At 40.4% G+C, this 19,147-nt stretch overlaps 1 protein-coding gene across 10 annotated transcripts in view; it reads right to left on the bottom strand.

Annotated features, from left to right (window-relative positions):
• The window catches only part of tjp1b (tight junction protein 1b), a 105,756-nt gene that overhangs the window by 7,858 nt on the left and 78,751 nt on the right, over positions 1-19,147 (bottom strand). For 7 of the 10 annotated variants that reach the window (XM_008411994.1, XM_008411996.1, XM_008411997.1 and 4 more), the window contains 20 exons: positions 18,535-18,659; positions 18,291-18,393; positions 17,863-18,178; positions 17,439-17,545; positions 16,110-16,278; positions 15,859-16,003; positions 13,731-13,864; positions 12,788-12,893; positions 11,263-11,413; positions 9,250-9,358; positions 8,941-9,160; positions 8,682-8,866; positions 8,257-8,352; positions 8,080-8,162; positions 7,792-8,002; positions 7,572-7,672; positions 7,150-7,500; positions 5,665-5,871; positions 2,503-3,363; positions 1,042-1,133 (listed from right to left, as the gene is read on the bottom strand). In XM_008411994.1, coding sequence (XP_008410216.1) covers positions 1,042-1,133; positions 2,503-3,363; positions 5,665-5,871; positions 7,150-7,500; positions 7,572-7,672; positions 7,792-8,002; positions 8,080-8,162; positions 8,257-8,352; positions 8,682-8,866; positions 8,941-9,160; positions 9,250-9,358; positions 11,263-11,413; positions 12,788-12,893; positions 13,731-13,864; positions 15,859-16,003; positions 16,110-16,278; positions 17,439-17,545; positions 17,863-18,178; positions 18,291-18,393; positions 18,535-18,659 — 3,872 coding nt within the window. The remainder of the gene's footprint in view (positions 1-1,041; positions 1,134-2,502; positions 3,364-5,664; positions 5,872-7,149; positions 7,501-7,571; positions 7,673-7,791; positions 8,003-8,079; positions 8,163-8,256; positions 8,353-8,681; positions 8,867-8,940; positions 9,161-9,249; positions 9,359-11,262; positions 11,414-12,787; positions 12,894-13,730; positions 13,865-15,858; positions 16,004-16,109; positions 16,279-17,438; positions 17,546-17,862; positions 18,179-18,290; positions 18,394-18,534; positions 18,660-19,147) is intronic. The other 3 variants (XM_008411995.1, XM_008412003.1, XM_008411999.2) reach the window with 2 other exon arrangements.

Below are 19,147 nucleotides of genomic sequence, written 5' to 3'. Positions count from 1 at the left end.
AATATTGTTGCTTTGAGACGATTGTCCTGTAATATAATGGCATAATAATGCAGTAACACATTCTCAAAAATGAATGAACTTTAAATTCTAATGAACATTTAACACTGGAACAGGAAGACATTTTAAATAAAGAAAACAACAAATAAAAGTAATAAAGAAGTCTCTGTAAACAAAGCTGTCCTTTATGAAAAGGTCTGGTTGAGACCAAAACAAAAAACTGAAAACTTATCATCCAGCTTTTGGTAGAAAGCCAGAAAAATCATGCAAATGTTGTCATTTATCATGTGATTAATTGGTTTATTGCAACAGGCCTATTTAGTTGTAAATGAATAAATAACAGAGATTCTGAGAACCTCAGACACAAACTATCCCATCTCCGTCCACTAATCAGTCCCTGCAGGAAGATGCAACGTTGTGATTGAAAAAATGTATGCAAATTCACTCAGTTATCAAATTTTACTGGCGTCATTTTCACCAGTAATCACAACTTTTCCACAAATCTGACAAATCACCTTAACATTGGGTGAATTTCCTTCTCTCATTCCTAATTTAACTTTTCCAAACATGCGAGATGAAAGCATGTGTGACGCCAAAAAGCATTTGCCTTTTTCTTTTTTTTCCAAAAACAATTTTGAGATGTTCTGCAGGATTTCTTTATGCTGACAGTAAAGACAAATCCTGCAGAAAATATAATTCATGTTAACTTGAATGACAGTTATTTAATTCTTCTATTTAACTTTGACAACTCATCAGGATGTGATTGGATTTGGATTAGATGCCATTTTAAGAAGGTATGTGAAAATGTTTATTTTTCTTGGAGTCCAACTTTTGTTGTTAGATGGCAAAAAAAAGCTTAAAAAATTTTACTTTTTGAAAAACCTGCTGAAAAATCTGTAATTTTAGGCTCCAAGTATTAAAAAACAAACATTGCGACATTCTGGAGTCTCATAATAGGTAAAACTTGTGACCAGTAGGTGGCGCACAAGCAGCAACATCTCCTTAAACCTTTTTCCTTTTGTCCTGAGGTACCAGACGGCTCACCTGTAGGTGGACTTCTCCTGCTCCAGGTTGCTCAGGGAGTTGGCTTTCAGGACCGGGGCGGGAGCGTTCACAGGTTTGGGAACATCTGCAGGCTGGAGAACAAAAAACAAATCCTGATTCAGCGATTTCTCCCTCTGATGAGCAAGTTTTCCTCCATGCGAACTTAGATACATATAAAAACACGCTTTATAAAACAGACATGCTCAATTTCATTAAACATTTTTAAAGTTTTATTAGTTATTACACTCTGCTTGTTTGAGAAGAACAATTATTTAGAAACCAACAAAACAAAACAAAAATATATAAATGATAAAATTAATTAGGGCAGCAACTAACAATTATCTTAGTGATTTTTAATCAATTAATCTGAAGATTTTTCATTTTACAACTATTTCAATAATCGATTAATCACGATTAATCATTTCAGCTCTAAAAGTGCTAAATTAAATCTTGTTTTTTTAAAGGTTGTATTCAAAAAATGTAAATAGATTAGGGATAATTTTGTTGCTAGTCAGTTAAAAATGGCCCATTAAAGTGTCATGTAGGGCTGCAACTAGCGATTATTTTCAGTAATTTATTATTCTGATGAAAAATTGGCACTACATCAATAAAATGTCTTTATAATCTACAGTATATAAAGACATTTTAGTCTTTTTTATACATTATAAATACATTAAAAGATGCAAATAAATATTTTCATTCTTTTTTAAATATTAATTTAATTTCCAAGCCTTTAGTGAATATGAACAAGGTGAAATCCCTTCAGTTTTGGTTAAAACATTTTTACAGACAAAGATGTTTATATCTTAAATTAAAATGTATATTTATTTTGTATAGTTTTGGCTATACAAAATAAAAAGGCCATTTGTTCTTTCAGCAAATGGCCTTTTTTGGTCTGCATTCCCTATCAATCAATTACTCATTTACAAAATTAGTTGCCGATTATTTCAACAATCGATTAATTGTTTCAGCCCTAAAATTAATGAATTAAAACATGATTTTAGAGGATTATAGATAACATCTTGTGCAGAATCACCCACTAAAGTGTTGTCTGTAGGACTGCAAGTAACGATTTTAGTAATCTAATTATTCAGTAGTCGATTAATCATAATTAATCCGATTAATTGTTCCAGCGTTTATGAGGAACGTACACTGAGCACTGAAGACTCTCTTTCTTTAGCTCTTTCCATAGAAACTGAGCTAAATTAGGATCATTTTGTTGCCTCAACCAGTTAAAAATTACCCACTAAAGTGTCATTATTTGCGATTAATCTGATTAATCGTTTCGGCCTTTATGAGGAACGTACCCTGAGCACTGAAGACTCTTTCTTTAGCTCTTTCCATAGAAACTGAGCAAAATTAGGATCATTTTGTTGCCTCAACCAGTTAAAAATCACCCACTAAAGTGTCATTATTTGCGATTAATCTGATTAATCGTTTCGGTCTTTATGAGGAACGTACCCTGAGCACTGAAGACTCTCCCTCTTTAGCTCTGTCCATAGAAACTGAGCGTTTATTTTCAAACATCTTGACTCTGTTGAGCACTGATTGCGGTTTCATGGCCGGATCTTCATCCAGGTCTTCCCGTGGGGGAGGAGGAAGCGGTTTGGAGGTCGGAGTGACTGCTGGCTCTCCTGGTGAAGGCAGGGCGTCTGGTTTTGGAGGGGGGAGGGCGGCGGGCTCGGAGTTCATGATCGGCTCGTGTATCCCCGGCTTGTAACCTCGGTTTGGAAGCCCAGACATGTAGGCGGGCCTCAGGCCAGAGTCACCGTAGTAGTGCTTTGGAGGCTCTGGCGAGCGAGGGGAGTTGATTGGGAAGCTGCGGGTTTCTGCCTCATACGGAGATCGGGCTTCGTAGCTAGCAGGAGGTGGGGGAGGGGGCTCGTCGTACCGAATGGGCGCGGGTTTACTGTGCCGCGCTCTGCTGTCGTAGCCCACCGCCGGGGCCTCGTCGTAGCGTGGCTGAGGCGGGCTGTACTCCCTCCCCGGCCCGTCCTCGTAGGGGGAGCGAGGACTGTAGCCCATTGGTTGCTGGTGGCCCGGCTGGTACCCGGCGGGCTGTGAGGACGAGGTCTGCTGGTCGTATGGGGGCCACTGTTCGCTGTAATGAGGCACACGGTTGTCGTAGTGCAGGTGAGAGTCAGAGTTGTGAGGCTTTGGTTCTGCGTAGCCGCCTCCGTCGTATCCATAAGGCGGGTGGTCGTATTCGCGGTATGGCTGTTTGTCCTGAAACGACGGCTGGTGACTGTAGCTCAGAGACTGCTTCAGACCGTGGTTGATCCGCACCGGGTCCTCCATGTTGTATAGATCTTTCTTGTACATCTGTAAAGAAATGGCAATAATTACATTTATTTCTAAGATATCATTAGTGAAGATACCCAGTTAAGGAAAAGTTGTTTCTCCTAAAACACCAGAAGAAATTCCTAATAAAAGTCCCACGCAAAAATATTCACAATCTTGAACTTCTTCAGATTTTGTTCTGTTGCAGCCACAATCTCAAGAGTATTTCAATCATGTGTTATTAAGACAAAGATACTGAACTGTGGAAACAGATGGGTTTCTATTGACTGTAAAATTGCACAAATTTGAAGGGAAACACACCAAAAACTTTTCTATTTTTGGTAAAAAGTTGTTCAGTCGTATTAAAATTTGTGTATTTCACAAAACTTGCATCACATGAGTCGTGATCAACTACTGGCAGAAAAGATCCTCCTACGACGGGAAATGGTAGGAGGATCACGGTGTGGCATGCTTTTTATTGACTCGTCACACGAACAGACTTATTCATGTTTGATTTTATCGCGTTTCGTATTTAATTTAAACACTGCAATTGCAAAATTAGTTTTTTTAGACATTATAAACAAGAATATCAACAAGATTTTGCACCCATCTGTAGTTAAAATTCAACTGCTGGAAAAGAATATATGGTTTTCAGAATCGCTCACGAATAAAAATCTAAAAAGTGTCATGTGTCAAACTTTAGGCCCAGGGGTGAAATCCGACTTTAGAGGAACATGTGAACAGAACCTTCAAGAAAACAGTTGTAGTTATAGCTATAATCAAAGCAGCTTTTATAAATTTATTCCCAAACTACATTCATCTGCTCCTCCAATTTTTTGCAATCGCGGAAATTCCCACAAAAACCAGCAAACTTCCAACATTTTTTTTTTTTTTTGCGCTAATGCACTTAAACATTTTCCACAAAAATGTTCAAAAACATTGAGTTACTGCTAACTCCCACCTGCAGGTGGCAGTGTTTCATATTTAGCCTTAATTGATGTCAAGCTTTAAACCATGATCGAGATGGCAAGTAAAAGTCACCATTACCGCCATAGATAAGTGCAAGTATTAAATAAATTCCTGCAAATATTTCTAAATTAGTTCCACAAAAATCAGCGATTTTGACTGAAAAACAAATTACACTATATTTTATTTAAGTTGAAGAAGTACTTATTAAATGCACACACACCTATTTATTAAACAATTATTAAACAATTTTAACAGTTTTTTAAAGGAGTTTTACATTATACAATCTGGCACAAACATATAAGAGTGAATGAAAACCCATGTTTTAGGTGAAACAAGGCAGCCGAAGCCTCAGGAATAAAAAGGCCCAAACATAAACCCATGTATCGTTTTCCTTCAGCTTAATAATAACGCACTATTTCATGTTTCTCTATAACACAAAACATCAATAAAATGCCTTGAAGTTTGTGGCTGTAACATAAAAAATGTGGAAAAGTTGAAGGTGTGTGAGTATTTTTGCAAGGTACCACAAACTGAAACCTCAAGAAGCTCAACATTCACAATGCTGACCGAATCGTTAGAAATAAATAAATCCTGAACCAATTGATAAAATTACAAGCTTTTTTTGTTCTTTCTTGAAAAACGGTTCTGAATGCCTGTTTGACAAGATGCCCTTCAGGAAAAATGAGACTGAATTTTACCAATTGAGCGTGTTTTACTGAGAATCTCTTAACAATTTATACATTTCTGAAAGGCCTCATTTCAAACATATGATGCAGAGTAGCCTGCAGACAGTGAAGGAAGGAGGCCGACATGTTGGAAGAATCCGCTCAACAGGGAAAATGTGTCGAGTTTACAGCAAAGTTTGAGATATTAATAAGTCAGAGTACTGTCTGCAGGTTAGCTTTCATCATGCAACAAACATTCAGTTTGCAACTTATGCAATGTCAAACTACTAGCACTACGACAGACAACACATCTACCCACTACAATGCCACCGTCAGTGCTGCTACTGTTTGTCTACAGTAGAGAGTCAAAGCTGAAAGGAACCCAAAAAATAAACAAAAACAAAACATCAGGAGCCATGCAAAGGAAGTAAGAGGCAACAGTTAGGGCTGGTTGTGGATGTCTTCACCCTGATCAGAGACTCAGATGTAACCAGTCCTTCTGGTCTCCCAGCCCACTGTGGTGCATGTGGACAAGCGAGTCGCACATTTCCTCTGGGAACCAGAGGCTCACAGTGGGCTCAGTGAGTCACACAGTGTGGACATGACATGCAGATAGCGAGTGGAAAGCATGTGTGAAAAGACAGGCAAGTTAAAAAGAGCAGGCTGGGGAGCCGGGCCCGGTCCGAGTGGCTGGTGAAACAGCGGATACCTTTGGTTCTGGACCAGGGGGTTCATGTGGTGGTGGAGGTGGTGGTGGTGGGGGCTGAATTAGCTCAGGGGCAGGGCTGGGACTGCTAAGAGAGTCCGCCTGAGGAGCCGCGGCTGCAGCAGGCGGCTCCTCTAGTTGTACAGGCTGCTCAGCAGCTGGGGAGGCTGCCACCGGCGGAGGCGGCGGGGGCAGAGCAGCCTCACCTTGCTGTGAAGTATCGTTAAGAGACATTTATAACACAGCGCCGCCAAGGGCACACAGACAACATCTCACCCAAACACTCCCATCTGGGTCCTTACACTCACCAGTCAGAAGATAAATAAATGTGGTTAGAATAGATAATATACCCATTACATAGCTTAAAACATGTTTATTGCTAAAACAACTAAAATCCTAGAGATGCACCAGTATACCGTCTGATTATACTGATTACACTGAATACATGCAGGGGATTCATGCAGCTTAGTATGAACCCCCGGCATGTTAGTGTTCATATACGGAAATTTCGCACAACGCTGGAGGGCAAAAAGACGATTCTTTTACGTGCCGTAGAACAAATCCGTTAACTAAATAAAACCTGAAGATGCAGGAATTATTAATTTAAAGCAGTGATACACAGCAAAGGGAAAATAATGCAGAAAACTCGGTAAAGATCAACTCAAAACCACTTTTTCCTCGCTCTCTGTGTTGGCTGCGCTACACAGAGGCGCGTTGCCATAGCAACCGACAACAATGCCACTACATGTTTCAGGTTTCAACACCAAAAAACACTCAAACATTTCCCACACAAAGAACATTCAGTCTGTTACGGTTTTATGTTTTCAGGTTTGATGTTTATTTTGTGATTATTAATAAGTGAACTCTGTGGCAGATTAGCTACCACTGCTATTAGCTAAGCTTACACTGCAGTGGCAGATTAGCTAATTTAAACACCTGCACTACTGATGATCTGTCAGCATTGATGTTTAGGTCGCCTGAACCAAAACACACCAAATTAAACATCACATCTACAGGTTACTATTAGCAAAGTCAAGTTAGCATAACTGAACTACTTCCCTTTCCCTCGCTATATTTTTTTCTGAACCTTGTTATCTAGCTGTTGTAGGGTTGTCAATTAGTAGCAAAGCACTGCATACCTTTTGTCTTTTATGCATCGTGCATACATTTAAGATGTGCGTCATATTGACAGTTTAACAGCTAAAAAACAATGCTAGTCATCGTTAGCAAGCATTTTTTTGCCCTCCAGCAGAGCTCTTGCTCGTGTGACATCGTGCTGCAAGAGGTCCACATTGATCTTTCTCAAACTGTCCACAGACACAAACCCCGAGAACGGAAATCAGCCACAAGGTTCTGATCGGTGCATCTCTACTAAATATCAGAAGAAACCAAAAACAACAGAGTACAAAATAAAAAAAAGAGGCTAACGCTCTGCCCTGTTGTGATATGTTTACTATTTATTCAGCCAGTACTGCTCAACAACCCTACCTGCTGCGGAGCGGCCATTTTGAATCCAGCGGGGTCTATTCTGCTGGCGGGGTCAGGCTGCACCGGGTGCTGGTATCCAGGGTAGCCGGGGGTGTCCTGTATCACAGGCGGGTCCTCCCTGACGGGCTCCGAGGAGCGGGTGATGGCAGGCTCGGTGGGCAGGCCCACTTCATCGTTTAAGGTCTCGTCTAGCTCCTGGTCGGTGTACGCTCCGCCCTCCGTATCCGTGTCCTCGTAGTCAGAAGTGTGGCGGCTGTCTGTGCTGTACATGGAGTATTCGCTACCTGGCGCCGACAGGTAGGACAGACGGTCGTCGTGGATATCCAAGTCGTCCTCTGTGGTGCCGTCCGCCTGAGTGGAGCAGAAAGTCTGTCACCGATCAGCAGCATGAAGGACAGAAGCACTGCGGGACTTTGTCTCACCTTGCCCTCCGACACCCACACCAGCTGATTCTGCTGCTGCTGGATGGTTTCCTTCAGCGCGCCATACCAGCCGTCATTCATGTTGTTCAAGTTGATGGTTGCTAGACGGAAATAGTTTGCATAAAAATCACTTCACAAGGAAGAAGAAGAAGTAGTATTGCATCAAAGAGGCAATTAGGGTTTTAAAGTCACTGTTTTCCAGGAAACTGCGCCAACTTACTGGTGAACAGGTGGTGATTATTCTTCCTCAGTTTAATGGCTCGCTCATAAAGCTTCCTGGCGCTCTTCCTGGACTCTGGACAAAGTCTCGTCCTCATGTTCTTCACACCCTGTTTGTTATCGGGATTCAGGAAGACTACGATTGGGTACCACTGGGCGTAATTTAGCCTGTCCACAGCATTTGGGGTGATGTCCAGCACAGCATGTTTGTCCTTTATGGAGTTGAAATAAAAACTGGTTTAGTACGGCAGGATGTTCGATGGCAAAGTTTTAAAACAATCACACTCACTCTGTCTATGATCTGCTTAATGGTGTGAAGACGAATGATTCCCGAACTGCGTTGGTCTGTTCCTGCATCTCTGGGTTCGCTCTCTGAAAGGGAAAATGTGAAGAAATCCATGAAAAAACACTGAAAACATGATGATAAACATCACAATAAGATGTTGGATGATAATGTTAAACATACTTGCAAGTTCAAAGAGATCCGGCTCCTCTCTGGACAGCTTTTCTCGAGCCACGTCAGCAATAGGTCCAAAAATCACCACCGGTCTGAGGAAACCAGCTGCACAAAAAGCCCAAACAACAACAAAAAGTCAGATCCTTAAAATAAACCTGAGATGAGGTTTCTACGAACTTATTTTATTTTAAACGTCTGTACTTTTTCATGCTATTTACGACTTTTCAGAACTTTTTAGCCCATTTTTAAAGTTCAAATAGAAAAACTGAAAATAGATGGATGAAAGAGCGTATCAGTAGACAAAGACAGATGAACAAAAAGATGGACGGACAATTAAACTCTTCCAAACAGACTAATAAACCTCAGATATCTCACTCACGGTTCTTTCAACAATCGATTAATCACGATTAATTGTTTCAGCCCCTACATCTCACCTTCTCTCAGTACGACTCTCTCGTAAGCAGGGAACTTTGTTTGGACCGGCTGGGAGGAAAGGTCCTCCCTGCTTTTCCTCAGGTTCCTCTTTGAGCTGCGGAGACCTCTGAACCTCCAGAAATCGGCCCGGTCGCCTCCGGCTGTTTTGGGAAGCGTGTACTGAACGCTGGAGAGCTGCTCCGCTCTGTTGGCAGAAAGACAAAGATGTAAAACAGGTTCCAGGAACAACCCAAGCACCAGGCGGTGCAGTGCTTTCACCTGTTCTTATTGGGGATGATGCCCCTCTCCACCTCCTGATGGTTCTTGCCAATGCGAATAGCTAACCAAGAGCCCAGCTTTCCGTTGTAGAGCGTGTCCACCACTCGGAAAACCTCGCCCTTGTTAAAGCTTAACCCATACGGAGATTCCTTCTCGTACTCAAAATGCGTCCGAATGTAGAAAGAATCCCCGACATCCGACTCCACAATCCGCCGATAAACTGTGAAATGCAGAGCAGCGAGTCTTTCACACCACACCAATCAGATCAAGATAATTTCTAATTTGTTTTGATTTTTCTTCTCCGCTTACCGTCTTTTTTCTTCTGAGCCAGGATTGTGACCTCTTCTCCCTTAGGAAGATCCAGAAGGAATAGCACCGCCTCCTCTCGGATTATGTTTGCAAAATCAACATTATTTACCTGGAAGTTAAGAAAACATGGTCCCATAAGTTTTATTTTTAGTAGGGATGCAAGTTATCGATCCTATCAAACTTCATAAGCGGCCATTTTCTTAAAAACAGAGTTTTCTCTTCTATCAAGAGGGCTGACTGTGTTTCTATGACATAAAGGGCAAATGTTTTATAAAGTGTGTTGAGCGTTTATATTTCCAAACAGAAGTGGATAAAGTGCATTTTGAATCCAACACTGGACTCTGTTTGCACCGTTTCTCTTTCCTGTTCTGGTAAGGCCTCGCCATCTTTGTTTCTGTATCAACTGGATCTGCTTAAGGATGACCAGCAGCGCCCTCTTCTGGATGGAGGCCAAATTACAACACTGACATTATGTCTTCATATTCAAAAATACTTTATTAATCCCAAAGAGAAATTAAATGTTGTTGTAACTGTTATTAATTCAGATTCTTCAAATAGTTATTGCAGGTGGTGATGGCTATTGGTAGGAAAGACCTGCTGTAGCAGTCTGTGTTACAGCGAATCTGAAGACGCCTCTGACTGAAGATAACTGTTTTCTCAAGTGAGCCTAAAAGAGGATGGTCAAGATTGTCCATAACTTTCTTGATTTTATGAAGAATCCTTCTTTGCATAACCAGCTCATTCAGTCCCAGAACAGAACCAGAACAGAACCAGCCTTCTTTCTCAGGCTGTTGAGCCTTTTTAGGGCCCTGGTTCTGATGCTGCTGCCCCAACAGATGATGCTCTCAACAACAGACTTGCTGCAAACCTTGAAGGACCTTTGCTTCCTCTATAAGCCCAGTCTGCTCTGTCCCTTCTTATAGTTAATTGATTGGAACTAGTTTTAATCTAATAAACCATCAATCAACAATTAATTCCAAATTTATAGGTTCAGTTAGTGGAGAAAAGAATGTCTTAAATCAGAAAGAAGGTGCATGTATTTCTCACGTTACTCAGAATCACCTGAATAACTACAAGTAGTTTTATTGTAGTCCAATAAGTTTAGGCGTTGCTGGACACAGTTGGGGAGAAGAAGAAAAGGTGCAAACAGTAAGATGTACGAGTGCGGTGGTAATGGGGCGGACACAGCAAGACAAATCTGTTTTTGTGTTTGTTCCCAACGCGGCGCCTGCTAGGAGACTAGCTTGATGATGGAGGAATTTCTGAACAGCCAGAGTGTAAATTAGAACAGGCAACGTTTCAGGACGTTTTCCTTAAAAAAACACGGCTGTTTACACAAAAAACCAACCACTAAGGCAGGGGGGTCCAAAGTGCAGCAAGGGGGCCATTTGAGGCCCTCGAAACAATTTTGTGCGTCCCTCGATCACGATTTAAAATTGGCTTAAATTTGGTTTGCCAGGAAGTTGATGCAACAACACATTTAAAAACAAAGCCAGGGGGAAATTTTCAAAAAGGTTACAGGCAGTTTAACACCGAGTATTCATCCAGGTTTTTTGCTTGAAATGTAATTTATTTTAATAGTGAAAGGGACAACAGACATCCTGTGATTTTCACTAAAATACAGAGTGAGTGATAAAGCATAATAAATAAGTAGGAAACGGTTCGTCAGTGTTTTTAAATCTGGCAAAACCTTTTGTTTTAAATCTACAATAATTTACAGAAATCTTACTTATTTCATTAAAATATTGTGAGTTTAGTTAATATCTGAGCAGGCAAAAATAAAAAAGTAGGTTTGGCAATTATACTTAAACAGGAAAACACTAAAAAGGTTGTGGCCTCCCACCGTTTCTTTCCACTTGACGTTTGTGGCCAGAAAGTTTTGGCACCTTTGCACTAAGGCACAACCATTTCGTTTCCCCCCAAACCAACATGAACTTAACCAATTTACAAGTTCCAGTTAAAGTGTTTCAGTTTGTTTTAATTCACAATGGGGTTAGAAATGAGAGACTTCACCCTGAGAATTTGGTCGCCCTCCTCCAGGCCTTCCTTAGCAGCGGGGCTGTCCTCCAGCACTCCGGCCACGAAGATGCCCACGTCGTTCCCCCCAGCCAGACGCAGACCCACGCTCTCCCCCTTCTTGAACTTCACCAGCTTCATGCTCGGCCTGAGGAGAAACGCAGCAGTTGAAACTGATTTCCACTGCTGCATAAATGCTAAAATAATGACTCTAAGGTGACAGACAGGAGCCTCAAGAGATTCTTAAATCATGTTATAAGAAGCAGGAACGGTCGCTGTTACTGTTAACAACCAAGAGGTAAAAACACTCACAAACGCTGATAAATGCACATCTTTACATTACAGCTACCAGAAAAACAAAATATCCAGGGACTATATTAAAACTAATTTACAGCTCCTAATGATTCAGTTCAACTATTAAGGATTTAATGATTTCTATCAAAATTACACATACAGGCTAAAATTCATACATGATGCAACCCACTAATGTTCATTTAAATGTCCCATAACTAAACTCTTCTTATTGGATAATTGACTTATCAGAATAGTTTTAGTTTAGGTAGGAAGAGGAACAGGAACCAGTCTGGTTCATTATTTGGAACAATTTCTAGAAGTTTGAAGGTGCAAAGTTCATCTGTTCAAGTAATTATATGCAAATACAGACATGAAGGGCCTCTACACCCATTGTTCTGGTCGGGTTCTGGTCCAAAACGTGAAGATTAACCCCAGAAGAAGATGCTGGCTGAAACCGGGGGAGACAGTGGAAAGCATTGTGTACCGACAAGGAGTGAAACGCCGCTTAGCATGGAAGAAGCCATTACTCCAAATCAAGCTTAAAGAAAGCTGGACTGCAGTTTGCAAATGCATACAGGAATAAAGGTCTTCAGTTTTGGTGACTTCTTCTGTGGTTTGATGAAACTAAAAAGTGGAACTGTTTGGCCATGATGACTAATGTTACACTGGGAGGAAAAACAGGGATGTTGTATCATTCTAACTGTGAAGAAAGGTGGTGGCAGCATCATGCTGTGGGGCTGCACTTCATAAAATAGATGGCATCATGAGGAAAGAACATTATGTGGAAATATTGAAGGAACCTCTAAAGACATGCGCAGGGGGAACCTGCTGGGTCGGGCGAGGAACCCGTCACAGCTGCTTGCAGTTCTAGTTTTTTTATGTGCTTCATTTCTGTTTATACAAACAAAAAACGAATACAGACAGAAAAAAAAGAGTGTTATATGCAAAGCCATGCAAGCTCTGGAATAGTACTTTTTACTTGAGCCATTTCTACAAGCACTTTGAACTGCCTTGTTGCTGAAAAGGTGCTACATAAATAAAATTACCTTACAGTTCAGTATTTATTTAATTTACCATAATAAATTAAATCATTACAACCTAAAACCAGGGAGTCCCAGAGTAAAAATAACTCATGCTGCGTGGATGTAAACCCACCCCCTGTTGTTAATTTTTAATGGTTTAGTCCAAGAAGTCTGAATATTTTAATGTCATTTATTTTTCATCTTACCGTAGAATGCTGTCATCATGGGCAGCGCTTGGCACAGGAGCGTCAGAGGGACTGACAGGCAGGTCTACATCTGGCTGTCCAGGCTGAGCATACACAGGCTTTGGCTCTGGATATCAACAAAAGTAAACCACAAATTCACTGTACTACTCCACACGACACTGACAGCACCAAATAAATAAAATGCATATGTACTGCTGGGAATAAATACACTGATGGAATAAAAAATAAAAACAGAGGCCCAACTGTTCAAAGTACCAGTCATACACAAACACACAAAGCACACAGCGTCCTTAGCTGGGAGGTCAAAGCGAAAGACAGCAGAGCGCCGCAGGCTGCAGAGCAACGTCAGACTCGATCAACTCATATGGCTTATTTTCACCTGGCTCCAGGCAGACTCAGCCAGACTCGGCAGGCGTCTGGATCTAACTTTTTATGGTGGCTGGGCTTTTTAAGAAAAGGGCGAAAAATAATCCAGAGATAAAATACACTGAGGCAAAATGGATGTGGGAGAAAAATCGGACCGACTTGCATTTTATCATTTTCACACATCATTTGGTTTTTCTGGGCTACTATTAAGCAAATTCTGCTGGGCGATAAATTGTCCCAGAAGTTATCGCGATAAATGATAATACTGTTGTTTTGAGGTAACATAATGGTAATAATGGCATAGTAATAATGCAAGAACACATTGTCAGACTGAAAGACATTTAAAATAACCAAAATAAATAAACAAAACAACATCTCCTCTCTAAACAAAACTGTCGTTTAAACGAAGCACCAATTGACGCCAAAACACCAAACTGAGACTTTTATCATCCAGGTTTTGGTAGAAAACAAAGAGAAAAAAGAAAAAACGACAAGTCATGCAAATGGAAATGATTGCGTTTGTTTGAATTTATCATGCGATTAATTAATTGATTATTGCGACAGGCCCAGCTCTGACCTGGGAGGGGAGGGAGCTGCTTCTCCTCTCTTGCGGTGGACGAATCCTTCGGTTTAGGAAGAGGAATGTCCTCCACTAGCTTCGCTGGCGTTGAGGCAGACTTCGACATCCGTTCATCATCGCGACTTCTGTGACTGCGGATGATAAAAATAATTTCTTTTTAAACCATTAATCTCTGGGAAAGGGGGAAGACGCTGAATAATGAATTGTGGAGTGCAAAACTCTGCAGGCTGTGAATTTCTCTTGTGAGCGGAAACGTGCGAGCGGAGAACAGGTGAAAGAAGAACAGCCAGAGTAGGAGGCAGCATCATCTTATTCATGAAGGTCGTTGCTCTGCCTGTCCACTCTTTTAGTGCTCTATTTTTAGAGCAGCTTATCTAAGGTGTCAGAGGGAATTTTGTCCTCCAGTGTGTCTTTAACAAGGCTTTTTTGGTCCTCACTGCTAGTTTTAAAACATTTCAAGTGTTTTTTTTTTATATTTAGATGCCAATTTTTACTGAAAATTCACCGCAAAACACAAAATCTTACCAGGTATATTTGGACTAGTTTCCAGTGCAAATATCTTAACATAGTTTAAATGTCTCAGCACGATCTAGAGAAGCTCATCCATGCGTTTATCTTTAGCCGCATTGATTACTGCAACAGTGTCTTCACAGGTCTGACTAATAAATCAAYCAAACAGCTGCAGCTGATCCAGAATGCTGCTGCTCGGGTTCTCACTAAAACCAGGAAGATAGAGCACATAACACCAGTTTTAAAGTCCCTACACTGGCTCCCTGTAGCTCAGCGAATAGACTTTAAAATACTGATGTTAGTTTATAAATCACTGAACGGTTTAGCACCACAATACCTTAAAGATCTGTTATTACTGTACCAACCATCTAGACCCCTCAGATCTTCTGGTTCTGCTTTGCATCCCCAGAACCAGAACCAGACGAGGAGAAGCAGCATTCAGTTTCTATGCACCACAGATTTGGAACAAACTTCCAGAAAACTGYAAAACAGCTGAAACACTGGGTGCCTTTAAATCTCAACTTAAAACCCACCTGTTTAGAGTTGCTTATGGCTAAATTAGGGTTAGAGTGCGGGTTTTGATGTCTTCCATGTTTTCATGTCTTTAATGTTTTTAATTTCTTCTTTCTTTTTGACGTTTTAATGATGTAATGTTTTTTTTTGTTTTGTTTTTATTTATTTTTTTAATTTGTTTTTTTATTTATTATTTTTTTAAATCTCTCTCTTTCTCACTGATTATTTCTGTTTTTATTTTAATTATGTAAAGCACTTTGAAATGCCTTGCTGCTGAAATGTGCTATACAAATAAAATTTGATTGATTGATTGATTGAAAAGAAATACTAACTTACAGGTAACAGTTGGGCAAGATACAGGAGCTTAAAGTCATTATTTATTCTCCTACAACTTTATTTTCATAATATCGTGACTTTATTCTCATATTTTTACTTTATTTTTAAAATTTTCTTAGCATTGCTTTAGTACTCTGTTGTACCAAACTAACTTACATGTTAAATTTCTGCAAGACATGGGAGCTTTAAGTGATTATTTATTCTCGTACAAGTCTCTTTTCGTATTATTATTATTTTTAAATTTTTCTTAGCATTGTTTTCATACTCTATTGTACCATAAGTTAGTACAATAATTCCTTTACCTTGATTAATAAAATTACTAGTTTCACTGTTAGATTATTTCACTTACAACATGAGAAAAATGTCTCGTTATAATCTAACAGTGGAACTAGTAATTTTTTAAGCAATATTAAGGAATTAAAACAATAATTTCTAACAATATTAAGGAACTTAAAACAAGCTGCTATATCATCCTGAAAAGTTACTTATAAGTTAGTTTTGTCAAATTTCAAGAGTACTAATAAATTTACACTAGAAAATAGAAGGTATTTGGTAAGACTTTGTGTTTTTGCAGAAAAACGCTGAAAACCTGATGTCAGAAAATCAACAAAAATATCAAAAGACCTTAATAGATTTTTTTTTTCCTTTTACTTAAATATTAAATCCAAGTAAAATTTATAGGAACACCTATTAGTATTGTATTATAGCAGATATTAGACGCATGAAAATGCCCTCAGCAGTAAAATCTGGTAGAATAAATTTTTACCTGCCATTGCTGATTTGTTGAGGCGAATGTCTGGAGTGGTCTGAGGGTTCGGACCGCCGGTCCGGTGAGCGGGAGCGGCTGCTGCGATGTCTGTCATGCGATCGATTGGAATGGTCGGATGCCAGAGAATGGATATCTGAAATGTCTGGTCAGACAGAGGTCAGGAGGTCACCGGGCGCAGAGTGAAGCCAGCAGGTACGACCTAATCTGCCATCATTTCACATGAAAACAACACTTAATCCCTCACTCACCATCTCTGTCGGAGGCGTTAGCTGAAGGAATGCTGTCATCCAGGTCGGGGATGTTGAGAAGGGTCGCCCTCTCGTCTCTCTGAACAACCATTTTTAGTTTGCCCTTTGACCTTTCAATCAGTTTCTTAGCGTCTATCAAGGAGAGGTTCTCTGTCACTGTGCCGTTAATCTGAGACAATCCAAAGAAAGAGATTTCATTAAGAAAGTCATGGCGAAAAGAAAGTACACCCCCATCAATTCATGGGGTTTGATGTGTTTTATATACATCTTTTTTTAAGATGTTATTAGGTTTTCTTTTCCAAGTATAAGTTTTTTTCCCACACAGCCTCATATAGGTTGGCAAGACACAGTGAGTGAAAACCAGCATTTTCCAAACTGGTGATAAATTAGTACTTACCCATGATAGAGGCAGAAAAGCTAGCTAGCCAGTAGGCTATGCTAGCAGCTAGTTAGCGATAGCATCAATCACCTCGAGTCAGACAGCAAAGACGTCTGCATGTGACTCAAACTTCTGCCAGACAGAAAAAAATTCCCTTCCCATTCAAGAACAAATATTCCTGACACGACAAATTTTAAAACCATAATTATTAATTATTTATGGTCAAATTAAATTAAAATAGAAAAAGTAAGAAATTTTAAGGCCTTAATTTTACATACATGAATGTAAGACTTTTTAAGAGATGTTTGACAACCTGCTAATGTAACTTTGTTGAAAACTGATCAAAGGATTTAATGTAATATTATTTGTGTAGACATGTATGTTATTGGTTGTATCCTGAAGTTTTGCACATGCGCACAACGCTGGAGAGCAAAAAGACGATTCTTTTACTGCTGCGGTAGAATGACACCATTGACAAAATAAAAACTGGAGGTATTATTAATTTATTGCAGTGTGCCACAGCAAATGGAAAAATAAAGAAAAACCTTTAAAGAACAACTCAAAACCACTCGTATTCGTCTTTGTTCTCGCTCTCTGTGTCGGCCATGTTACGCTCATTTCTATAGCAACTGACTGACAACTTAGCATTGCATCCCTTTTTCTTTTATATATCATGCGTGCATTTAAGATTTAGAGCGTTATGTTGACAACTTGACAGCTAAAACCAATGCTAGAGATCATCTGCTAGCAGTTTTTTACGTCATGTGGAGCTCATATGTGAAATTTACATACAATAAATGATAAAAGTACTCAATATATATGGTCTCTAAAGGGCAAACAGACCTAAATTAAGACAATTGAAAGGGTTTACATTAAGTTTCAGATAAAAAACAACTTGATTTGTTTTAATTAAAAACAATATAAAGTTGTAATATAAAGTTTCTGCTTGCCTTCAGTACAACGTCCCCCTCCTGGATGTTGCCATCCCTGGCCGCCAGGCTCTCGGGGGAGATGTCCTTGACAAAGATGTGGCTGGCCAGGCGCAGGCCATATTCTGCTTACAGAGTGAACGACAGCAACAAAGACGATGTTAGCACAGAGAGTTCACGTGACAGCAGCCCCACCGACCTCTCTACGCCGACAGCTGCTGCTCCCGCTGGGATTAACAGACTGATTAAAGAAGATTAATTGCTCTTTTACTTATTTACTTGAGTTTGCTCGGATTTTGCTGAGGCTGGCAACTTTTATTTACTCTGGCAGTTGACCAGAGCCGATTTGGAAGATTTATTCAGCTACCAAAACAGGGGAACGGTTGAAAGAATAAAACGACAACGTCCCGTTATTCGTTTCTATCCCCGACTTTGCGAGCCTCACCTTCATTTTTGCGGGATTTGACGAGTGTGACCTTGGCGGGGCGAGGGGGAAGGTTGTGCGAGCGGCGGTCCGAACGCGGCGACAGGCTCCTCTCTCGTGAGCCGCTGCGCTCGCGGTCCCGGTCCCGCCGCCCGCTGCTCCGACCGCTGCGCCTGCCCATGGCCCCGCCCACGCCGCTGTAAGCACCGCTGCGCCCGCTCCGCGTCTCGTATATCTCTTCGTCGTAGCTGTCCTCCTCTTCGTCGTGTTCGGACATGGTTTCCCTCTCCCCCAGCCGGCCCATGGGAACGTGCACCTTTCTTTTTCGTCTGATTGTCTAAATGAAATCAGATTCAGTCGCTTCAGATAAAATCAATCGTTAACTCCCCTGAAGTTTTGCTTTTCTATTCGTTAGATATCAAACACAACGCTCGCTAACACACACTCACAATTTTGGCAATTTTCCCACTTTTGCGAAGCTGCTGGACAGCGTACGCATGTTCCACATTGTCCATGGAGACGGCATTGACCATAACCACTCTGTCATTTTCCCTGCAGGCGAAAAAATGAGAAAAAGGAGGAACAGACACACTGGAGTCTTTCTGGAGCGTTTCAAATGTACCAATTATTTATGGAGAGTAACTAAAAGCTAAAATTAGAGATTTGATCCAGCATCCAAGAACAAAATCTTACTGCAGCAGGCCTTCTGCCGGGCCGCCTTTCAGCACATCTGAGATGACGATGGAGGTCTCGCCACTCTGAAAATGAGGGTTATCCCGACCTCCTGATATGGCTATCCCAAAGCCAAACCCTGGTGCCTGCAGGGAAGACATATACAGAAACACACACACACGGTTTTTAGATTATATAGAGTTAACTACTGTGACGCTTTTGTGATTTTAACGGAATCAAATGTGTCACCTATCACTTAAAATGGTTCACATGTAAATGAGATAAGGTTAAAGTCAGAATCATTAGCAAACGCTGATGGAATCACACAAAGCGCTTTATTTGAAGGAGTCTTCCTAAACATTTATGACTGTTATGAAGTGTCATTCAGGAAATAATGACACTTTTAATGCACTTTAAATGCAAGTTTTAAGATAAGGTAATGTTATTTACATGGCACATTTTCAGCACCAAAGCAGTTCAAAGTGCTTTACATGAATTGGAAGGAAATATAAATAAAACAAAATAATGCTTAAATATACAAAGAAAGCTACAAAATATTAGTTTTCTGGCATTTCGCAAATAGAACCCAAAAAAACTCAATTCTTGCCTGGAGAATTGAGTTACAGAAATAAAT

The sequence above is a fragment of the Poecilia reticulata genome, linkage group LG6 (assembly GCF_000633615.1).
Source record: "Poecilia reticulata strain Guanapo linkage group LG6, Guppy_female_1.0+MT, whole genome shotgun sequence".
In the NCBI taxonomy this organism is placed as follows: Eukaryota; Metazoa; Chordata; class Actinopteri; order Cyprinodontiformes; family Poeciliidae; genus Poecilia; species Poecilia reticulata.
Note: the sequence above shows the minus strand (reverse complement) of the source record. Positions and strands in the feature narration are given on the sequence as shown.